The 21,426-nt window shown below is 62.4% G+C and overlaps 1 protein-coding gene across 2 annotated transcripts; it reads right to left on the bottom strand.

Moving 5' to 3' along the window:
• Positions 1-1,270: 1,270 nt before the first annotated feature.
• Positions 1,271-10,178, bottom strand: ECEL1 (endothelin converting enzyme like 1). Of its 2 annotated transcripts, none has more exons than XM_069466053.1 (18): positions 10,062-10,178; positions 8,240-9,110; positions 7,579-7,647; positions 7,362-7,472; positions 7,179-7,271; positions 6,854-6,978; positions 5,992-6,214; positions 5,423-5,521; positions 4,948-5,022; positions 4,705-4,808; positions 4,362-4,420; positions 4,237-4,288; positions 3,245-3,312; positions 2,995-3,119; positions 2,588-2,653; positions 2,138-2,233; positions 1,821-1,897; positions 1,271-1,691 (listed from the first exon to the last, which is right to left on the bottom strand). In XM_069466053.1, exons 2-18 carry the CDS (start codon positions 9,026-9,028, stop codon positions 1,592-1,594), a joined length of 2,331 nt encoding a protein of 776 aa, XP_069322154.1. In that variant the 5' UTR covers positions 9,029-9,110; positions 10,062-10,178; the 3' UTR covers positions 1,271-1,591. The 2 variants fall into 2 exon arrangements, with proteins under 2 accessions (XP_069322154.1, XP_069322162.1); XM_069466061.1 differs by having other exon boundaries at positions 4,711-4,808.
• Between the last annotated feature and the right edge of the window lie 11,248 nt (positions 10,179-21,426).

Raw genomic sequence — 21,426 nt, 5'->3', positions numbered from 1 at the left:
GGATTGGTCTCGGGTGCAGCTGGGGGCCTGGGGGAGCCCAGGGTGGGGGCAAGAGGGCTGGGCCTGAGGATCCTGATTCCAGCAGGACCCCAGGCCACAGGGGTGGGAGGGTCCCAGGGACCCCCCAAAGGGTGGTAGGTCAAGGAAGGGAGAGGACTGCCCCTCTGTCCCAGCTGCCCAAGGGGCACGGGTGTGCACGTGCCCAGCCCAGGAGGACAGGTCCAGACACACAGCACCCTCCTCCGGATCCAGGGTCCTCCAAGGAGTGTGCCGTAAGGAAGCCCTTGACAAGCACCTGAGCCGGGCTCCACGCCCAGGCCCGAGCACTGTGCGCTCTGCGGTCTCCCTGGTACCTCGGAATCGGCTGCCACCCACCCACCCCTTCCTAGGACTGGCCACTCCCATGGTGCCCTTCTCAGTTCCAGCCTCCTCCTCAGGGCCACGTGTTGTTGGGGTACCCAAGGCTCAGATCACAGGGACTTTTTAAACATCACTCAAGTCTAGGGGCAGGGCAAGGTCAGATGTTCTCTGAGCATAAGGACAGGAGCTGGGCTGGCAAGAGATTCACCACTGCGATGTGGGAGATGGGGCCAGGCCACAGAGGGCAGTGCCCAGGGAGGGGTTAACTCCTCTAGGCTGCCCCTGTAGTAAGAAAACAGACCTGGGAGGAAGGGCAGGCACCACTTGTGCCCCATGAATGCAGATGCCGGGGCCGCCCAACATGAGAAGCCTCCCTCCCCTTGCCGCCCTCCGTGATTGGGTGGGGCCGGCTGGGCAGCCATGTCCAGCCCACGAAGCAGTCCCTGCTCCCTGTCCACCCTTGGCCATGCCGGGAGCCCCACCTCCAGGCTGGAGGGAAGCTGAGACGCCATGGCGGCCAGCCCCCACCTCCATGTAACCGTGGGCCACAATCCCCCTTTCCAGAGGGGAAGCCAATGCCAGGGGCCTGGCTAAGACATGACAGCAGCTTCTCTTGCTTCAGACATGCAGGGGACATAAGTCCCGGCATCACCCTGGAATGCGGGTCACCGAACCACAAGGCTGAACTGGGGGTGAACCCCGGGCAAAGCTTTGGGGAGGGAGGCTGGGCCAGGGAGGAATCGGAGGTTGGTGGAAAAGACAGATGAGCCCAGGGAGGTGGGACGGAGGGGACTGAGACAGGGCGACCAGGAGGTGCCCTCTAGGGTCCCAGCTGTGCTAGACCTGAGCCCTCCCGCACAGGGCGCTCTCCAGCTCTGCCTGCCCTGGGAGCCCCTGAAGAGGCCAAGGCAACAGTACGGCGATTTATTGACCAGACTCAGCAGCAAGAATACAGCAAAGGTGGGGCCTGTACAGTCCAGCACGGCAGGGGGTCTGGCCCCCTAGAGCCCAGGCTGGTGACCCCAGCGTCTGCCCCCCCACCTCCCCAGAGCCCAACCCCACCCCTGCTCCAGGCCCCCCATGAAGCGAGGGCCAGCAGGGGGTCAGGTCCTGGAGGGACTGGGGAGGCAGGTGGCGCCCAGAGAGGCTGGCACCGGGTACATGCCTGCCCCGGCAGCCGGCAGGAGGCGATGCGTGCGGGGCGACGGGGATGTGCGGGCAGGCAGCGGGCTCACCACACAGAGCACTTGTGCACGGGGTTCATGGGAGAGTCCTTGGGACAGTGGAAGGCCCGGCCGAACTCCTCGAACTGGGACACGCTGCCCAGCACCCTGGGGTGGGGGACAGACCCGAGCAGTGTGGGCCCAGGAGGCACACCCACCCAGCTGCCAGGGCTGACTCTGTCCCTTCCCACCCCCCACTACACGAGGGGGGACGAGGCCCAGCAGGCGGGGGCACACCTGTAGTGTTCAGGCGCGTGCTTGTCGGTCAGCACCTGCAGGTAGATGGACTGTGACCGCCGCTTGATGCACCAGTTCTGCGCCCGGGAGGGGAAGGAAGGGAGGAGAGGGGGAGATGAGGCCAGGCGTCTCTGACCCCCCAGCAGGCACGCTAGGCCTTAAGGCCCCACCAGAATCACAGGGCCCACCTCTGCGGGGACGGTGACAGGAGACAGGCTGGACCCGTGGGTCTGGCCATGAAGCCTGGCTCAGGCAGGGCTGGGACCAAGCCTGGATGCTGTGTCCCCACCCCCCAGCCCAGCCCCCACCCGGCCCACCTGGGCAAAGGCAATGAAGAAGAGCTGGTTGTGCGTGTACTTGAGCCGGTGCAGCGGGTGCTCTGGGCCGTGCTCCCGCACCCACTTCTGGTAGGCCTGGGGGCGCAGACAGCATGGAGCTCTGTGCCCACCCTGCCCTGGGCACTGCCCCTCTCCACCCTCCACTCGGTCAGCCCCTCCCCGATGCCAGTCCAGCTCTACACACCACCCACCATGTGGAGTCCCTGACCCCAGGCAGGTGCCACCCCCTCCAGGCAGCCCTCTCTGCTCTCCCTGTGAATGTGGGGCCTGCGAGTCCTTCCTCTTCCCGTGGACCATGTGCCCAGCGCAGGCCTTGCCCCCGCCGGCCAGAGCTCAGCAGGACAGGCAGGGAGCAGCGGCTGTCTCCTCTGGAGCCCTTATCAGCTCCCCCCTCTCCCGCAGGGCCGAGGGCCGGGCAGGGCGGCTCACATAGTAGGCAAGCTTGAGGCCGCCCATGTCTGCGATGTTCTCGCCAAGCGTGTGCTTCCCGTTCACCTGCCGGGCAGGGGGCAGGTCAGGGGCTGCTTGGGGCCTGGCTGGCCTCCCTCCAGCGGCGTTCCTGGGCCCCGGCCCCTAACTCCTGCCCACCCTCTCCTGCCCTCGCCCAGAGGGTTTGAGTAGGGCTCCAACCACCTTCCTCCCACCCCCACCCCCACGTGCCTGTGAGTCTGTGTGAACTTGTCACGTGCCCATGTGAGTGTGCACAGGGACCGAGTGTGTGTGCAGGGACACGGGCTGGGCTTTGGGCTCATGGACGTGCACATGGGTGTGCCTCATGCTCCTAGTCCGTGCCAGCGAGGCCCAAGGGGCACTGGGGCCGGTGTGGGGGGTCTCACCCGCTGGTTGTAGACAGTGAAGTTGTCGTAGAGGTGGACGATGCACTCGGCCTTGCGCAGGAAGCGGCTGTAGGAGGCCTCCGTCCACCAGTGCAGCAGGTTCCCGGTGCGGTCATACTGGCCCCCTATGGGCAGCGAGCAGGCCGAGGCTGACCCTCACCCCAGAGACCCCTCCCCTCCACCCACCTCCCTCCACCCACTGCGCATGCTCCCCTCCCCCGCCACCCTCTCAGGCCCCAACAAGCCTCACCCCAGTCGTCGTAGCCATGGGTCAGCTCGTGCCCAATGATGGTGCCAATGCCCCCGTAGTTCAGAGACCTGGGCCACAGTAGCAGCGTCAGGCCTCAGCCATCACAGCTCTCCAAGAGCCCCACGCTGCGGCCCAGGCCTGAGGGGCCCCCAGCCAGGCCAGGAGGTGGCACAGGGAGGCCACGGAGGCATCTGAGTGGTCCTGGGGCACTCATGCCCTGGCTTCCTCGTGAGCTATGTGAGAGAGGCCAGCAGTGCCTGTCCCGCTGCCTTTCAGGAAATAACATCTACCAGAACTGGCAGGGGAGTGAAACGGGGATTCAGGGAGACAGGAGGGAAACTGAGGCACCCACAGGGGGGTCTGGCCTCCTGTCCCATCACTACAGTGACTCCATTTTGAAACACCTAACCAAGCCTCAAACAAAGAAGGAAGAACCCAGGAAGTTAATGTGTCAGGTTTTTTTTTTTTTTTTGGAGACAGAGTCTCGCTCTGTTGCCCTGGCTAGAGTGCCGTGGTGTCAGCCTAGCTCACAGCAACCTCGAACTCCTGGGCTCAGCAATCCTCCTGCCTCAGCCTCTCGAGTAGCTGGGACTACAGGCATGCGCCACCATGCCCAGCTAATTTTTTCTCTATATGTATTTCAGTTGTACAGCTAATTTCTTTCTGTTTTTAGTACAGATGGGGGTCTTGCTCTTGCTGAGGCTGGTCTTGAACTCCTGACCTCGAGCGATCCTCCTGCCTCGGCCTCCCAGAGTGCTAGGATTACAGGCATGAGCCACCACGCCTGGCCAGAATCCAGGAAGTAAGAAAAGTAAAAAATAAAAAGCCTATACATTTTTCTAAGTAACCAAGGATGAAGTGTGACTACAGGAACCGGGATCCACGGCCACCATGACTGAGCCAGGTTCTGGGGCCGCTGGGGCTGCACCGCACACTCACGCACCCAGCAGACAAGTCCGCATGGCGGCTTCCGGGGCAAGGTCTGTACTCACTGTGGGAAGTCAGGGTCATACAGGGTGGGCTGCAGGATGCCAGCAGGGAATACTGCAAGGAAGGCGCGGTCACTGGGAGACTCACCCACGTTCGGGCCCCACCCCTGTGGGGACACACCCCTTACCCATCTGGTTCTTGTTGGGTAGATAGTAGGCATTGAGCGCCTGTGGGGGCAGCAGCCACCTGGGGAGGAAGGCTGGGCTCAGCTGGGAGCACACTCCATCCCCCACCACCCTCACCTCCTAGCCTCCTCCTTGAAGGCCACCCCGGTGGTGGCCAACGCACAGCCCTCTCCTGACAGTACAGCAGGGCCACCCTGGGCTGGGCCCTGACCCCATGCCCTGGGCAGGTCCCTGCACCCCCATACCCACAGGGTATGAGGCAGTTCGCCCTCCAGCCCCAGCCCTCAGACAGGAGCCCTCTCCCCATGACCCTCGTCTGGCCCCAGCTCTGGGTCAGGCACCCACGTGGACTTGTCCACCTCCTGCCGAATCTTCTTGACTGAGAGCTGGATGCTGAAGCGGATACTGTTCAAGATGTTCTTGAAGTAGGTCTTCTCGTGGACCTCAAACTGCATGGGGGACGGGCAGTCAGCGCCAGGCCAGGGCAGGGCTCAACACAGCAGGGCCACAGCTGGGCCGTGCAGGCTGCCTGCCCCAGTGGGCGCCATCAGCTGAGGGTCAGGCTGGCCCGGCGGGGACGGGGCCCACCTCGTACTCCTTGTCCACGGCCTCGGGTCTGAGCAGGAAGTCCGGGTAGCCGACCATCACCATCATGTACTGGAGCTGCGGGCCAGGGGCTGGGTGAGAGTGGCCAGCAGCCTCGGAGGACAGCCCCCCACCACTACCAAGGTGGGTAGTGCCAGGGCAGCCTGGGTGTGGGCGTCAAGGCGGGGGAGGCTGGCTGGGTAACGTCTCCTCCATGAAGACATCTTTGTCCTTTTGTTTTTGTTTTTTGAGACAGGGCCTCGCTCTCTCAGCCAGGCTGGAGGACAGTGGCATGATCATAGCTCACTGCAGCCTCAAACTCCTGGGCTCAAGCGATCCTCCCACCTCAGCCTCCTGAGTTACTGGGACTACAGGCATGAGCCGCTGCACCCAGCGCTTTTGTTCTCTTTCACTGGCACACAGTAGGCACTCAGTAAATGTGCATGGAACCAACAGATGGGATGAGGACCCAGCTCACCTTGGCCCGAGCAGCCGCCTTGGTCTCAGCGTCCATCCAGTCCAGCTCCTCCAGGCGCTGGCCCAAGATGTACTTGATGTCTTCCACCAGCTGCTGCACCTGCGGGCCAGGGGGCAGGGAGCAAGGGTTGACCAAGCAGGCTTTCACTCTGGGCCCCCAGCTCCTGGCATGAGGGGAATCCCTGTCCTTCCCCACCACTTCTAAGCTCAGGGCTTGGTGCTGAGCACCAAGGGGAGACCTTGGAGGTGGGGATCCAGGACCTGCACCCTCGACAATAAGCTCCCTATCTGGAAGGGGCAACTGCTGCAGCAGTGACCACGGACATCGCTCGGACCAGGCCTCCTGAGCATGGCTGAGAAGGCTTGGCATGGAGGGCCACCTACGGCTGACAGACCAGGCTGGCTTCCTGGAGGAGGAGGCCTGGTGAGGAGCAGAGAGGACTGAGCCCTAAGCCGGGTCAACTGACTGCAGGGGGAATGTAGGGACTCCCCACACTCGGACCAAGGCCACAGAAGGGCTCCACACTCAGTTCGGCACCTGCACCCCCACCTAAACCCAGGACTGCCCACCTTGGCTTTGCTGGCAGCTGAGAAGTGCTCATGTACAAAGAGGGCACCAAGTGCCATGCCAAAGTGGCGGTTGGCCTGGCCCAGGCAGACCCGGGCCAGCTCCTGCGGCTTGTCGCTACCCTCCATCTCACGTGCCAGCTCGTGCAGTGCCTCACGGAATGGTGGGGACAGGTGCTCACTCAGGACCACCACCACGCGCCACACCAGGTAGTTGTGCAGGATCCTGGGGGCCATGTGAAGCAGGTGGGTGTCCAGACATGCATATGGGCCACCCAAGGGCACCTCCCACCCCACCCTATCCCCCCAGCTGGGGCTGGACCCAGCACCCACACAGCTCCCACAAAGAAGGGGAAGAGATCATTTCGGGTGTGTAGAGGCTGACCCTGGAGTGTCCTGAGTCCCAGTCACACAGCAGGACACTCTTGCTACTGACAACAGCCCCTGCTGGTGATAGGTCATTATCGTTTGCTCACATGCTATGAGGAGGGACACTGGGCACTTGGGGGTGACCAACCTCAGAGCTGGCCTGGAGAGGCCTCGTTTCCTCCCCAAGGGGGCAGAGACCAGGAGGCTCTCCCCAGGGAAGCCCTGGGACAGCAGAGTTGTGGCCACACTTTCCCTCTCTAGCTATCCCCAGGTGAGCTGCAGCTCCAGAAGCTCAGGCCCTGCCCAGGGGCCCACAGAGCAGGTGGGAGAGTCAGGACGTGAACCCAGGGCTCTGGACTCCTATCTCGGCGGCCCTGCCTGCCTCGCCAGTGTGGCAGCTGGACAGACGTGAGCTGGAAACTCAAAGCTCACCCAGGTCAAGGGCGCAGGGGCGGGGCCTCGGGCAGTGGGCAGGGTGGCTGACCTGCAGCCGTACCTGCGGGGTGTGGAGCGAATGAGCTGGGACACCTGCTGCATGTAGTCTGTGGCCAAGAGCACCACCTCCTCGTCCTCTGAGAAGTCCTCCTGGAAGATCTGGTCCAACAGCCACTTCCACCGCAGCTGTGGGGCCAAGGGCAGGGACAGTGAGGCTGGAAGCGGCAGGGGCCAGAGAGGATAGGGAGGGGGTCAGGGAGAGGCAACAAGGGGACACAGGAGCCTGTGGATAGGGAAAGCCTTGCCCCTCTCTGGGGAGAGGTGAGCCGGTGGTCCCAGAATCAGCACCGCCCTCACTCTGCCCGCCAGGACTGGGCCACACTCACATGGGGGGTGATCTTCTGCAGCTGCCCCAGCGTCACCTTGTTGTACATGGAGCTGACGTCTCGACGGAGGTCATCATACTCTGACACGGTGATCTGGAGGTGGAGAGCAGAATGGATCCAGCCCTGCCCCATGGTCCCCTCCCCCAGCCCGTGGCATCCCCCACCCTGCCCCCGCCTGCTCACATTGGCCAGCCGCTGCTCCAGCTGCAGGATCTCCCGGGCCTTCTGCTCCACCGCATCGGCACCCAGGAGGCTGAGCACACGCTCCATGAACACCCTGTATGCTGCCAGGACCTGCACTGGGAAAGGGGGCTCCTCCAGGGTGGGGGACAGGCCAGCCCGGGTCTACCCCTCCCAGGGCCCCAGGCATTCCCTGCAACCCCATCCCATGGCCCAGCACCTTCTCACTTTCTTCGTCCTGAGCTAGGTACAAGGTCCTCTCTGGCAGGGTGAGCCCGTCCTGGTCTATCTGGGGAGGGAGAGAGGGACCAGGGATAAACATGCCAGCTCCCCGGAGAGACTGCATCCCCCAAATGCTCAAACACAGGGTGTGCCAGACATCTACTGTCACAACCCCCAGGAGCACGCAGACACCAGCCCCTGGCTCCACCCAGACAAGCTGGACAAAGCCCTGATGGCTGCCAGTCCCAGCCTGGGGGCACCACGGCAGAGCCCAGCCCCCAATCCTTCCCCCTGTAAGCCTGCACTTTCCCCACCTGTGTGGGGAACTCGCGGGGCCTGGAGCTGAGAATTGGGACCCCTGGCATCTCTGGCAGCCCCAGCCCCACAGAGCTGTAGCCCCAGCCCCTCAGTACATCCCTCCCGCTCTGACCGCCTGCCAGAGGCCTGGGAAATTGCGGCTCCCGTGGCTCCGCTAAACACTGCAATTACCCAAGGGAAATTACTCGCGCCCTCCTCCCGCGTTCTGCCCCTGCGTGCTCCCCTCCTTTCCTCTCCCCTCCCCTTCTGCACCAGCGTCTGGGGCAAGGGGACCCTGCAGGCTGGGCAAGAGCGCCCTGAGTCCGCAGCTGCCTGCAGGGTGCTCGGGGAGACGCACTCACGCGGATGACATAGCGCGAGGAATTCCTGTCGTCCAGGCTGACAGTGAGTGAGAAGAGTGCGGCCGCGCTGTACACGCCCTGCGCCTTGTACAGCAGCCGGTTGAGATCCCAGCGCGCCGCAGCCCCTGGATGCTCCGGCGCCCCGCCCAGGTCCCAGCCCCCGCAGTCCTCGATGACCTCCAGCATGGGCCCCGGGCCGAGCCGCTCGATCTCCCGCATGTCTAGGCACGAGCGGAAGAAGGCGCGCACCTTGCGCTGGGCCGAGCCGCCCGGGCCACCCCCGGGCCGCGCCAGCAGGCGCCGCAGCCTCTCCTCGTTCTGCTCGCCGATGGCCGCGATGGTGCCATAGGTGAGCTTGTCGTCGGGGATGGCGTGGCGCCGCAGCCAGCCGCCGCACGCGAAAGAGTAGAAGTCCTGGCACGGGTCGATGCTGGCGTCCAGGTTGGCGGACAGGAAGCGCGCGGCGCGCGCAAAGGCCTTGCGCTCCGGGCAGCCCTCGGGACAGGCGCCGCCGCCGCCCGCCGCGCCGGGGCCCAGGTACTTGAGCGCCAGCATGGCCGCCAGGATGGCGCAGAGGCCGGCGGCGAACACCAGCCCCGACAATAGGCACACCTCGCGCCGGTTCCAGCGTGGCAGCCCGGCCCGGGCCCCAGAGGCGCTGCGCCCCGCGCTCAACGGGAAGCCGGGAGGCAGCGACGCTCCTCGCGCACCCCCGGCGCCGCACCTGCTCACGTACTTGACCTCCTGGAACTCGTCATAGTGCGCTGTCATCGAATATGGGGCCTCCATGGCGCCCCTCGGTTACCGCCGCTACAAGATGCACCTGGCCGCCGGCCTCCTCGCGGGCCTCCGCATGGCCCCCGGGCCGCAGCTGCGGGAAGGACAGAGGCAAGCTCAGAGAGGCCCGCAGCCCGACGGGGCCCACAAGCACGGCGAGGCGGGGCTGGGCCCAGGGGCAGAGCCCCCAACCGCGGGCCCAGGCCTCCCCACTCCGCGAATGAGGGAAGGGGAAAGCTCAGCGCGGCTGCCTCGCCCCGGCATGCACAGTGGAGTCCTTTCCTGCCCCCCAGTTCCCTGCACACACGTGCCGGCCGCAGAGTTGGGAGGCCCCTGATATAAAACAGGAGGCGCCGGCCACAGGGCCTGGCACGTAGTAGGCCTTCGCCAAAAGGCTGTCTCTCTTGCCTTTGCCTTTCTTGTCTGCGACCAGCCACAGCCAAGGCCGGGTGGGGGAGGGGGAAAGAGCGAGGCAGGAGAAAGGAGGTGTGGTCAGGAACGCGTCTATGCGGACTCTGAAGTGCTTCCCGCTCTCCGCACTGGACTGAGATGCTCAACAAAGCGGCCAAAGAACCAAACTTTGTCCTCGCGGAAGTCCGCGGGACCACTCCTAGCCCCATCCTGGCTCCTTCTGCTCCGCAGCCCGAATGCCCACCAGCCCCTTCCCCAGCGGCGCGCGCCATCGGCCCAGAGTCGGGAAGACACCCCCACCCCGACGGCTCTGACGGGGATTCCGAGACCGGTTCCGTCCCCGTCCCCGTCCCCGCCGCAGGCCACTCCCGGCTTCAACAGGTTCTCCCCGGAACCCAAACTTGGGCGAAGTTTCACCCCCGGGGGTGCGCGAGCTGGCTGGGCGCACTCGAGCCCTGGCGCCCCGCCGCGCAGTCCGCGAAGCCCGAGAGCCGAGCCCGGGAGCCGCAGCCGCAGCCGGAGCCGCAGCCGCGAGGACGCAGACAAAGCCAGGAGGCTCGGCGCGGCGGCCGCGGCGGTGGCGGAGGTGGCCGCGGTGGTGGCCGTGGCAGCTGCGAACTCGGCCGACACTTACCCCGCAGGTGCGCGCCGGGGCTGCGCGGGGACAGAGCGGGTCGGGCCCGAGCCGGGGCCTGGGGCCGGAGTGCAGCGGCGCGGCGACCGCTCTCCCGGTGCGCCCGCCGCCTCCTCTGCCGCCGCGCCGCGCCGCCCGCCGGCTCGAGGGAGGGGGCGCGCCGGCGGCTCCACCCTCCTCCGCCGGCCCCGCGCCCCCTCCTTCTGCCTGCGTTCCTCCGGGCTACCTGGCAGCGCGGCGGCAGCGCGGACACGCTCCCGAGGGTCGTGCATGGGCTCCGGTCGGGACTCCGGAGCAGCCTCTCCTCCCGGGAGGGGTCCCCTTCGATCCCGCGCCCCGACTCGAGCCGCCCACCAGCCCTCCGGGAAGGGCTGAAGCCGGAGCGAAGGAGGCGCGGCCGTCCCAGGCTGAGCCCACGGGACTGGACCACCGCCCCGGAGGCTCCTCCGAAGGGCTAGGGCGCCGCCTGTAGTGGCCCCTGTCCGCCGCGCCGTGCCTGGCGCCCAGCGCACCTGCGGTAGGGCCTTCCTCGTCCTACGTCCAGCCCCTACCTAGGGGCAGCCCTCCCCGAGGGTGTCGGGGCTTCTCTTTGGCCCGCTCCCTGCCCCCAGCCCTGGTGGAGGGAGAGCAGAGGAGAGCCCAGCAGGCAGAGGGCCCCGGGCCGAGACTGCGCCCCTCGCCCAGCCTCGGCGGGCCCGGCTCCCTGCTCAGGACGTCCCTGGCCCAGGAAGGGAGAAAAGGCCGAGAGGAGTGAGAGAGGCCTCCTGCGGGACACAGGGAGGGCCGAGCCTGCCCCCGCCCCCAGCAGCCCCAGTCCTCACACAGGCCTGGGCCTCGGGACCCTGGTATGTGGACTGGTGGGAGGACAGGCTGGGCGGGGGCTCTGAATTTACCCAGCCCTGCTTTCTCCCAGTTGAACTTGCTTTTTTAAGGTCTGGCCTCCCTCTGCCTGGAGGCAGAGGCTGCTTCTGCCTGTGTCCTTACCGTAGCCACAGGCTTGGCCCACATGGGCCACAGAACTCGGGTTCCAGCCTGCAGGACTGGCCTAAACAATGCCTGATAAAAACCACGCAGGGTGGGGACTCAAGGGACCCACCCATCTCCTTGTTCCCCTCCTCTGTGGCCATGTATCAACCCAGGTACTGGGCCCTTGGCCTTGAGTGGCCGCCTCTGCCCCTGTCCTGCCTGTCCTCTGTGTGTCCCTTGCTGCATTTCTAAGCCTCCACTCAGGATCTTCTGCCTCCATCTCTGGCCACCCCAGGTCCTCCTCTGCCCTGTGTGTTCTTCTCAGGTCCTGTTAATTCTGGCGAGGAGAGATGGAATTACTTAAAATGGGTGATTCCATGAGGGGGAGGGGAGGGCAGGGAGGTGGCAAAGTGGCTCTTTGTGCTTTTAATCTGCATTTTTCCCTCAATGTTCCGTCTCCAGGAGGATAATTTTCCAGCCTTTTCAGGCCCTGATTGGTATCATTTCTCCAGCAATGACAGCTTTTATTTTCCCCGAAATGAATGCCGTGAAATTTCCAAGAAATATAAAAATGGATATTGTCTCAGGGAGCCGACGTTCTTCCAACAGAAAGGCACAGAGGCAAACATGCTTCCCTAGGGACTCTCCTGCTCCAGCCACCAGGGGTGGGGGACCCGGGTCCTCAGCCTCCCCCCCAACTCCCTCCCAGGCCAGCTCAGGGGACCCCTTCTGGCCATCCCTCCCCGGGCTCAGCTGCCATTGATCTGTTCATGGGTCTCCCAACTCCCAGCCAGGGCCCTGCCTGCCTGGCTCCCCACTCACCCCCACGCCCACCCCACGAGCCTCCTCTGGCCTGACCCCAGCCCAGAGCACAGTAATGGGGGCCCATGGGACTTGACTTGGCTTTGGGCCCTCTGGCCATTCAGTCCTGGTCACCCCTACACAGCCTGCCAGTAAGCGGAGCGAGGCCCACATCCTTGGCTCTTCTGCCCCTCCAGAAAGGGAAGCTGAGGCTGTAGATGGGGGCCAGGGGGTTGGCAGTGACCTGGCCTCCTGCTCCCTTCCTCTCTTTTTGGGGCTCCTCCTCACCCCTAATTGCCCAAGTGGCTCCATGATATGTGAGCAAGAGAATGACAGGCCACAGCAGTGCCCAGCTAAGCCCAGCCAAGCCCTGAGTGAGGCAGCTGCATACCCAGCCTGGGGGCGGGGGTGCACAGGGCAGAGGTGAGGGGTTCAGCAGCTGACCTCTGTCTCCTCTCTGACCAAGGCAGATCCCTGCCACCCTGCCAGTTGGGGCATCACTGGATCTGGGTTCTGGGAAAGGAACTGAGCAGCTACGACTCCCAGCTTCATTGGGGACAGCAGTGCTCACACTAAGGATTCACATCTGCGAAGCGTCCATCAGGTGAGGTGCTAAGTGCCTTGCTCTAAGGGAGGCCGCCAGCCTAAATTCAGGCCTGGCCAGCCCGGAGCCCAGTCATGGTCAGACCCATTTCTGTCCCCTCTGGCTAGCACATGTGCAGGGACGAAACCCCTAGCCCTGCTTCAGTGTGTTGGAGCAGGGAATCAGCTCGGCGAGGGCCCCCCCAGCCTCCACCCGGTCCAACCAGCCCCCACCCTCTCAACAATTCTGTGGTATCTTCTGTGCCCTGAATACACCCCTCCCCAACCAGTTCCTGCCCTCCGCCCAGTCTCCCAGGCCTCATCCCATCTATTATTCACAGCACAAAATGGATTTTTAATTTGAGAAATGAAATGACTCTCCCAAGGGGCTGGGGTGGCAGGGAGGGGGCGGAGAAAGGCTGGAGCCGCAGGGCAGCCACCACAGTGCTGACTCAGGCTCCCCTTGGAAAGCTGGGTGCCTAGAGCAGACCTGGGGGCCCCCGAAGGCCCCTGCACCCCACCACCCAGCCCTATACCTCCACTCCTCCCTGTTGCGATGACCCATAGGGTGAGGGGGTGCCCATCAGTCCTGCCCGAGCCTCCAGTGGGGTCTGCTTCTGGCCAGGCGGGGGAGAGGACTGCAGGACCCTGTGCTCTACTGGCTTTCAGGTTCCTGTGTCTCAAGGGCAGCCCTTGGGCCCCTGGCCTGGCCCATCGCCTCCCCAAACTCCCTGGTCCTCCCTGGGCTGGGCTCGAGTAGCTCCTCCACCCTGGCCTGACCCTCGCTGAGCTCCATTGCTGGGCCCTGCCCCCTAGCAAGGCCCACTCCAGACTGGGTGGCTGCCCCGGCCTGCAGCTCCCAGAACCCCTTCTCACCCCTCATGACTGAGCTTGCACACCGTCATGCGTGCAAGAGACAGTCGCCTCTTCTCAGCCCTTCTTCGTCCTTCTCTCTGTCTCCCCACCCCCTCCCTCTCTCCTTCTGGTCACCCTGATAAATGTTCATTTCCCAGAGCATCGCTGGCTCTCTCAAACCTCAGGCCTTAGCACTTGCCGTGCGGGCTGCCTGGAACACCTTCCTCCATTCCCTCTTCCATTTGCCAATTGCCAGTCATCCTTCTGGGCCGCTCGAGAGTGGCCTCTTCCATCTGGTTGGGTGTTGCCTCCACGGGCCCCATTACACGGAATCACTGAATGCAAAGTTCTCTCCTGTTTTTCCTACATGCATGCAGCCCGCAGCCCCTTCTGGAGCCCAGCACAGGGGACACGTGCAATAAGCTCAGATGACAGCTGTGATCAGCTCATGGAGAGCCCCTGTGTGGAGTATCCCCCAGTTCCAAGCCTAGGCATAGCAGCCACCTACAAACCTGCCCAGGCTTCCGGGTCCTTAGACACACCTTTCCTTTCCTCTGAGACCCATCAGACAACAAGAGGGGGCCATTCCCCTACTAACCCTCGCTTCCACTCTCAACCCTGTGGTCAGCTTCTGTCCCCACTGTGCACAGACTACTTTCAGGGTCATCTCCTGACCTCTAGATCAATGTTTTATTTTATACAAGTAATATATAAATACATTCTTGTTTTAAAAGATTGAACCCACATAAATATGTAGAGGACAAGCATGAAGGCCCTCCTGGGTAAGGCAAGGCTAGCTCTGTGACCGCTTCAGCACGACATCTGGGCCCATATGGACATCTGTATTCTACTGATTTATTTCAAATAAATAGGACATTATAGGATTCGTGGTTTAGTGCCTTGCTTCCCTATGTGGCCCTGTGTCTCAAAGATCTCATCACTACCCAGAGGCCCATGCTGGCATTTCCCGCTCCTGCACAGAAGTCCTCAGGGCCATCATCCTCGAGTGAGGGACCCTTAGGTTGTCTCATCCACACCTGTCTGGTATCTAAAGCCAAAGGCCTTAACCCGGAGTCCTGCCTCTCACCCTCCCTCTCTGCCCACCCATGTCCCACCCTCCCTGGCTCCGGCTCCTCCTCTGCCTCCTGGATGCTGTGCCCAGGCGTTTGGCTCCAGCCCCAGGTGCCACCTGTACCGCCAGCACTGGAAGCTCACTGTGCTCCAAACCCAGCCTTGGAAGGACATCTCGCTTCCTCTCCTCCCCATCCCTTTCCTGTTTCCAGCTCTGGCCCTTACTCCTCCCCTTCTTACTGGAAAAGGAGCCTTTTCACCACCCAGGTGCCCATTCCTGCCCCACGGCCCCTGTGAAGCCCTGGCTGCTGTGGCTGTGAGGCCCTCTTGATCTGACCCATTCACACTCCCCCGAGTGTCCTTCCTCCTCAAGCCCCCTGTATTCGTGGTGCAGCCCTGTCTCTAGGCCTTTGTTCAAGCTGTCCCCTCCATTCAAGTGCCTTGTGCCAAGCCCTGGGTCCCTCCTTTAGGTTCATCTCAAGCTTGCAGGACCCCCAACAGGTCCCCACCTGAGGAAGCTGCCTGAGGCCCCCTCCTGTGGGGGTGCGGTGTGCCCTCTTGTGCCCAGGCTGGAGCCTGGTGCGCGCCCAGGTGGAGGCGTGCCCAGAGCCTGAGCTGGCTGACTGCAGCGAGGCCCCAGCTCCAACCTGGATGGGACCTCCATAGGAAGGGGCAGAGCAGCCCCCAGGTGCCATGCTCTATGCTGAGCCCTCTACCTACCTCTCCCCACTGAGTCTCAGGATAACCCCACCAGGAGCCCCGCTGTTGGCCCCAGTATACAGAGGAGGAAACTGAGGCCCAGAGAAGGGGAGAAAGTTGCCCAAGTTCACCGAGCTAGTAATTGCTGAAGCTGAGATTTGAAGCCATGTCTGCTGCATTCAAAGTCTCAAGGACAGGCACACTGCGTGCTAGGAGATGAAAGGGCAGCTGTGCAGGGGGAAGGCAGCTCAGAACGAGGGGCCCCGCTGGGACCTCAGGCCCAGGACCTGTGCTGGGGGCACTGAGTCTGGGGGGTGGGGAGGACTCTCAGGGCCTGCAGCCCGGGCCTTGGCCTGCTTTCCAGATGTCCCCACCTCCACGGGCCCTTCCTGGATCCCGTCTGACGTGGCCCAGCCGTGTTCTATCTCTTGCCCTGGGTACATCCTGTCCTGCCTTTGTCCCCACCTGACGTTATCTTGTGACTTGGTGTTTTCATGATGACAGTCTCTTTTCCTCAGCTCCATTGGGACCCCAGATTTTCTCATTGCCTGGTCCTCCCTGCCCAGCCTGAGTGCCACAGCCTGGCCACAGGCAGGATTCCGGTGAGGGCCAGATTGACAGAGGCAAAGTGGGGCGGCAGTGATGGGGGCAGGAAGGAGGGACAGTGGGGGTCCGCATCCTGCAGCATGCGGCTCTGGCAAGCAGGGCCCTCGAGCTCCCTGTGTGACGGACAGGACACAACAGGCTGCTCCGCTCCTGCTGCAAGACGGGTGCAGACAAGGTTGTGGGGGTTGGTGGGCCCACTGCCTGTGACCGCAGGGAGGGGCAGGCTCAGGACAGGCAGAGAATCCAGCAGCACCTGGAGGGCCTCTTCCTGGGCTCACAGGGTCCCTGAGCCCGAGGCCCCTCCCCCAGCACGCCATCATCATTTCAAGTGATTGGAGCTGAGGGGGATTGTTAGCTAATTAAAGCTGAGTCCACTAATTGTCCCTTGTAGGAGAGAGAGCAGGACTGCAGAAGGGAGGAGACAGAGGGGCTCGGAGGTGGACACAGTGCCCTGGCCCCAAGTGAGGCCTCTTTCTAGACTGTATGTTGGGGGGTGGGGGGGTGTTATCAGAGACCCCTTAAAGTGTAACTGTGGGATAGAGGACAAGAGCACCAGGTCTGGATCTGTGGTGACTCACCCATGCGACACTGTGTCTGTGCCCACCGCTGCCCACACTGGGGGTGTGGGCAAGAAAGCGCAGGCAGGGGCTCCCACAGACACCTCTGGTTGTGGCCATAGGTCAGATTTGACGACAGGCAGCTGGATACCAGGTTCCCACAACTCCGGGCTGGCCCCTGCGCAGGAAGCCTGGCCGCCAGGTTCCTGCCCTCCCCTCCACCTGTCGTAGCCCCCTCGGGCAGGCTCTCTGGCCTCCTAGGGGCAGCCAGGTGCACACCCACACGGCGAGAGTGCCCCCCACACCTGGGGCTGCCCCCCACACCTGGGGCTGCCCTTCGCCAGGCACCAAGCTCCCCTCCTGGCAAGACATCCCAGAGCCTGGGTCAGAACTACCGAAGAGGGTTATTAGTTTTCTCTTGCTGCAAAAGGAATTCCCACAAACTGAGCAACTAGAACAACAAACATTTATCACCTCACAGTTTCTGTAGGTCAGCAGTCCAGGCGTGGCGTGGCGAGACTCTGCCCAGGGTCTCACTGGGCTAAATGAAGGTGTCGGCCAGGGCTGTGGTGCTCATCTGGGGCTCAGGGTCCCATTCCAGGCTCGGTGGTTGTGGCAATATTCAGTTCCATGAGGGACTGTCACAGTATCCGTCTCTTGCCGCCTGTCTCCGGGGCTGTTCTCAGCTCTCCGAGGCCGCCAACATTCCTTGCTCTGTGGCCTCCTCCACCTCCAAAGCCAACAATGAGGAATCCTCCCCCGAGAACTGAATACTTGATGTGCTTTGAATCTCTGTCTTCCTCGAGTTGGCCATCCAGGGAAACACTGCTTTTAAAGGGCTCACGTGCTTAGGTCAGGCCCACCCCAATAATCTCCCTGCCCTAAGGTCAACGGATGTGGAACCTACATATATCTGCAAAAGTCCTTCGTAACAGTCCCCGGGTTTGTGTCCCATTGAATAATGTGGAGAAGTGCACGTGTACACTACGTGGGGGCATCAGGATTCTGCCTACCACCGGGATATGAAGCAGAGAGCAAAGCCATGCCCAGAATACCAGGAGCTGACTTCTGGGCCAGGCCCTGGACTCTAAGAGTTAAGTGATCTCATTCAATCCTTACAACAGTCCTAGGCTACTATTATCACCAGTTTACAGAGGAAGCAGCTGAGGCCCTGAGAGGTTAAGTGACTTTCACAAAGTCACACAGCTGGTACGTGGCCAAGCTGAGACACTAGGGTAACACAGGATCTGATCCAGCCCTTGCTGTGTGTTCTTAGGAAAGCCATGTAACCACTCTGGGCCTCTGTGAAATGGAGGATGCTGAGGTCCATTCCTCAGGGACAGGTGGGTCAGACTCCGAGCCAGTTGGCACTCGGGGTGTCTGGTTGGTATCTGTGGCACCTGATGAGAGGAGGTGGGACTGGGGCCCCCACTGCCATCTGTCCAATCACAGCCAGTCTGACTTCTGCGACCCAATGACAATGTTCCCTGGCATTGCGGCTGGGAGGTGTCACAGCACGGAAACCTCAAGATAAATGGCCAGAAACTGCTGCTCCCCAGGTGGGCTGGGCCCCTAGGCAACCGAATGGGGGCTGGCAGACCTTGGTCCGGGGTGGGCATGTGTGTCTGTGGGCCGTGCCTCTCCCACCCCTAGGACCTGGCTCTCCCCACATGGCTACGCAGGCTCCTGCCAGCTACAACTCTGGGGGGGCACTGTAGAGGTAGCAGTGGCCGCCTGCTCCCCCTCCCATGAGAAAGATTGTCAGTCAGCCCCCCACAGTCAGCCTCCCCGCCCCCCGCCCCCACTCCCATGCTTGAGCTGCCTCCCTCAGTAATGGGGCTTAATCATAGCGCATTAGCTAGGGCCTGCTGCCTGCAATTACTGCTTCAATCAGCCACCCACCACCCGCCGCCCCCAGCCTCAGGCCACCCATGGGGACACCCCACCCGCCCCCCACCCCTCCCGAAGTGCAGCACAGGTGCCCCAGGCTCTGCAGATGGACAGAGCAGTGACCCCTGGCAGTGGGGGTCTGGGGCGGGGGTGGCCGGCAGACAGAGCGCTACTGCTCGGGGTCACATGCAATTATTTTAAAAGCCTGTTGAGGAAAAATGTGCTGCCTGCCCAGCGCAGCCTGCTGGTCTTGAGGGTTACGCCGCCCCAGCTTGCTGACAGGTTTCATGCGCACACGGGTGTACACGGTGCTGGCCACGCGCACAGGGACAGGCACAGACCGGGCACTCGCAGTGGATGCATAGCCCTGTGGTGCCCACACAGACCCCAGAGAGATGGGGCGCTGGCCATCCCCAAGGCATGTGCACAAGGACCAGCCCTCATCCTCTGGGGGGCTTCCCTACAGCCCTTCCCTCCACGCCCATCCCCAGCACAGACCACCTCCTGACTTTTGGCTCCCCCACCCCACCCTGGGGCACAGGGACAGGGGGCCTGAGCTGAACTGGAGGGCTTCCTGTCACATCCAGCCTCTGAGCTGGGGTGGGGGCCGGAGAGGCGGACCTGGCGGGGTGAGTGGGGGAGGGGACCGCTGTTGTGCTGTGATTCTCTCTAATTGCTGTTTTGCTGAGAGGTAATTAAAATCTCTTTTTATTTCACACGTCAGAGCCTTCGCCAGCTTGTGGAGAGGGCGCAGGGGGAGGCCAGAGGGTGGGGGTGATGCAGAGCTGGGGGCCAAGTGCCTGGCGCAGGGAGGGCTCAGGAGGTGCGGCATCTGAGCACAGCTGGCCGCCAGGAGCCCCCAGCCCGGCCATGGCGTCCTGGGTGCGGCCGAGGCCAGGGTCTGTGCAGCCCACGAGAGCCAGTAAAGGCCATGCTAATGAAGTCAGGGGCATCTTTGGAGCACCTTCCTGGCGCAGGGGTTCTGCTGACTGCCCAACCTGCAAAACAGCTACCACCACGTAGACACAACTACTATCCCATGCGGCAGGACAGAGATGAAGCTGAGACTCAGAAAGATTAACAAACAGCCAGGACCGCTGGCTTGTCCATGGTGGAACTGGATTTGAACTGCACTGACCCCAAACTCGGAAGCACTGCACCAACCTGCCTACATAGTGCACGTAACTGTCCCCTCCTGAAGAGCCTACCAGTGTTCCACAGCCCTACCCTGCCCCTCCTCAGAGCCCCATGGGGAGGATCTCAGCCTTGAGACCCCTGCCCAGGGCCCACACACTAGTCCATGCCTGCCACTCTGGACCCCATGGTCACCTGCAAGCCAGGGCTCATATCAGCTCCTGGACCTGTGGATGCTTCCCAGAGGCCTGGGTGGGGCCAGAAGGCCACGGTCAGACCAGAGCCCAGACTGATGCCCAGGCAGAGTCAGGCTGGAGAGGAGGGAGGCCTCACCTTCTCCCGGGCTGGCTGGAGGCAGTGGGGTCCAGCCGCTGGGCAGGCACAGGCCCGCCGTGCAGCACCCGTCTGCCTCATACCCTGCATCTCTGAGCTCCCACTCTGCCTTGGTCTCTCCCGTCAGCAGCCTAGAATTGCAGCACCCTATCCTTGTCATCACCCCCTCTCCACCAGCATCAGCACTGCCAGCTTAACTGTCATCACTATTTGCACCAAATTCACCATCACTATCATCATCATCATCATCATCATCATTTTCACCAAAATTGTCACCACCATCATTGCCGTCAGGGGTCACATTGTACCAGGCTCTGTTTTATCTCTGAATCCTAATAACATTCCACAGGTAGGTGCTATGATTATCCTCCCATTTTGCAGGTGGGAAAACCATGGATTATGATGCCAGGTTCTGGTGTGGGGCCCCTCCTGGCTTGCAGTGGCTGTCTTCCCGTCATAGCCTCACGTGGCAGAGAGCAGAGAGAGGACACAAGCTCTCTCTTATCATCTTCCAAGGGCACTAATCCCAGCATCGAGGGCTCCATCCTCATGGCCTCATCACCTCCCATCTCCAGACACCATCACTTTGGGGATTAGGGTTTCAATATATGAATTTTGGGGGGACACTAACATGCAGACAGTGAGGCTGGAGAGCATGCAGCAGCCCAGCCAGGCTCTTGGTGGTGTCTCAGGACAGGGTATGGCCAAGAGAGAAGGCTCCCCGCAGCCTGCTGGCCCCCCTGCCCCAACCCCAGCCCAGGGCACTGGTCTTGATGCGTTGTTTACTTAGGGGGTTCAAGAGGACAGCCACATCCTCAGGGACCAGCCAGGTCCCTACACCCTCCCTGCCATCTGATGAGGGTGCTGGGGTGGGGGATGGGGGATCTGAGAGACTGCAGAGGAAGGACGGGGGTCCTGAGGCCCACTAGCAGGTGCTCACCTCTCTGTGCACCTGGCTGGGTGGACAGACTTAGAGGTAAGTGGATCCTGGAAGCAAGGGAAGGAGGGGAGAGGGAAGAGGCGAGGACTGCAGCCCCGAGATGAGGGGCAGGGGCTCCCCGGGCCTGTGGGAGGGTGGGGCCGCCCCAGCTGTGTGCAGCAGCCTGGGCCTGTGGGCAGGGAAGGGCGGGTTCATTTGCATGTCCCCTGTGCACAGTGCTGGCACTAGGAAGTAATTCATATTTATGGGATGAAGGAATGAATGGAAACATTCTCAGGATTAAAACTGTCCCCTAATAGGACGAGACGCCCAGTGAGGTAGCACCCCATCACTGGAGCAAAAGGAGTTCTGGAGTCAGACTAATCTGGATTAAATTCCAGCACTGCCACTCGCTAGCTGTGAACAGGTTACGTGGCCTCTAAGCCTCAATTTCTTCACTCAAAAATGGGGACAATAATGCCTGCCTCAGCTATCTGAGATTTAAAATGCGATCACTTCCAAGAAGGGCAGAGAAGAGCCTTGTCCCTGTGGTGGGAAGCCAGAGAACGGCGTGTGGGCAATCCTGTCTAAGCACCTCCCTCCACAGGGATGTCTAGGGCAGCCAGAAGCCCTGAGCTCCCCTCCCCACCCTCCTGCAGCACCTGATGACCTCCTCCCCACACCACGTTTCTCCAGTGGAGAAGCCATTGGGCATGGCTGACCCCAGCACGATGAACTTCCCCAGCCAGCTGCCCCAGTGCTGGGAGAAAGCCCCACGGGCAGCGCCAGGAAGCAGGGATGGAGGGCAGAGCCTTCAGGAGTAAGGCTGTGGGGTGTCTAGGCGCAGTGGGACAGCTGGGGAGGGGCTCATGGAGGCCAGTGGCATCTCAGACCAGGGAGTGAGTCCTGTCCCCTACACCCACTGCACCACCTTGCTCGAGCCCTTCTTGTC

Source organism: Eulemur rufifrons, chromosome 1 (genome assembly GCF_041146395.1).
Source record: "Eulemur rufifrons isolate Redbay chromosome 1, OSU_ERuf_1, whole genome shotgun sequence".
Classification (NCBI taxonomy): domain Eukaryota; kingdom Metazoa; phylum Chordata; class Mammalia; order Primates; family Lemuridae; genus Eulemur; species Eulemur rufifrons.
This window is presented reverse-complemented; position numbering and strand designations above follow the sequence as displayed.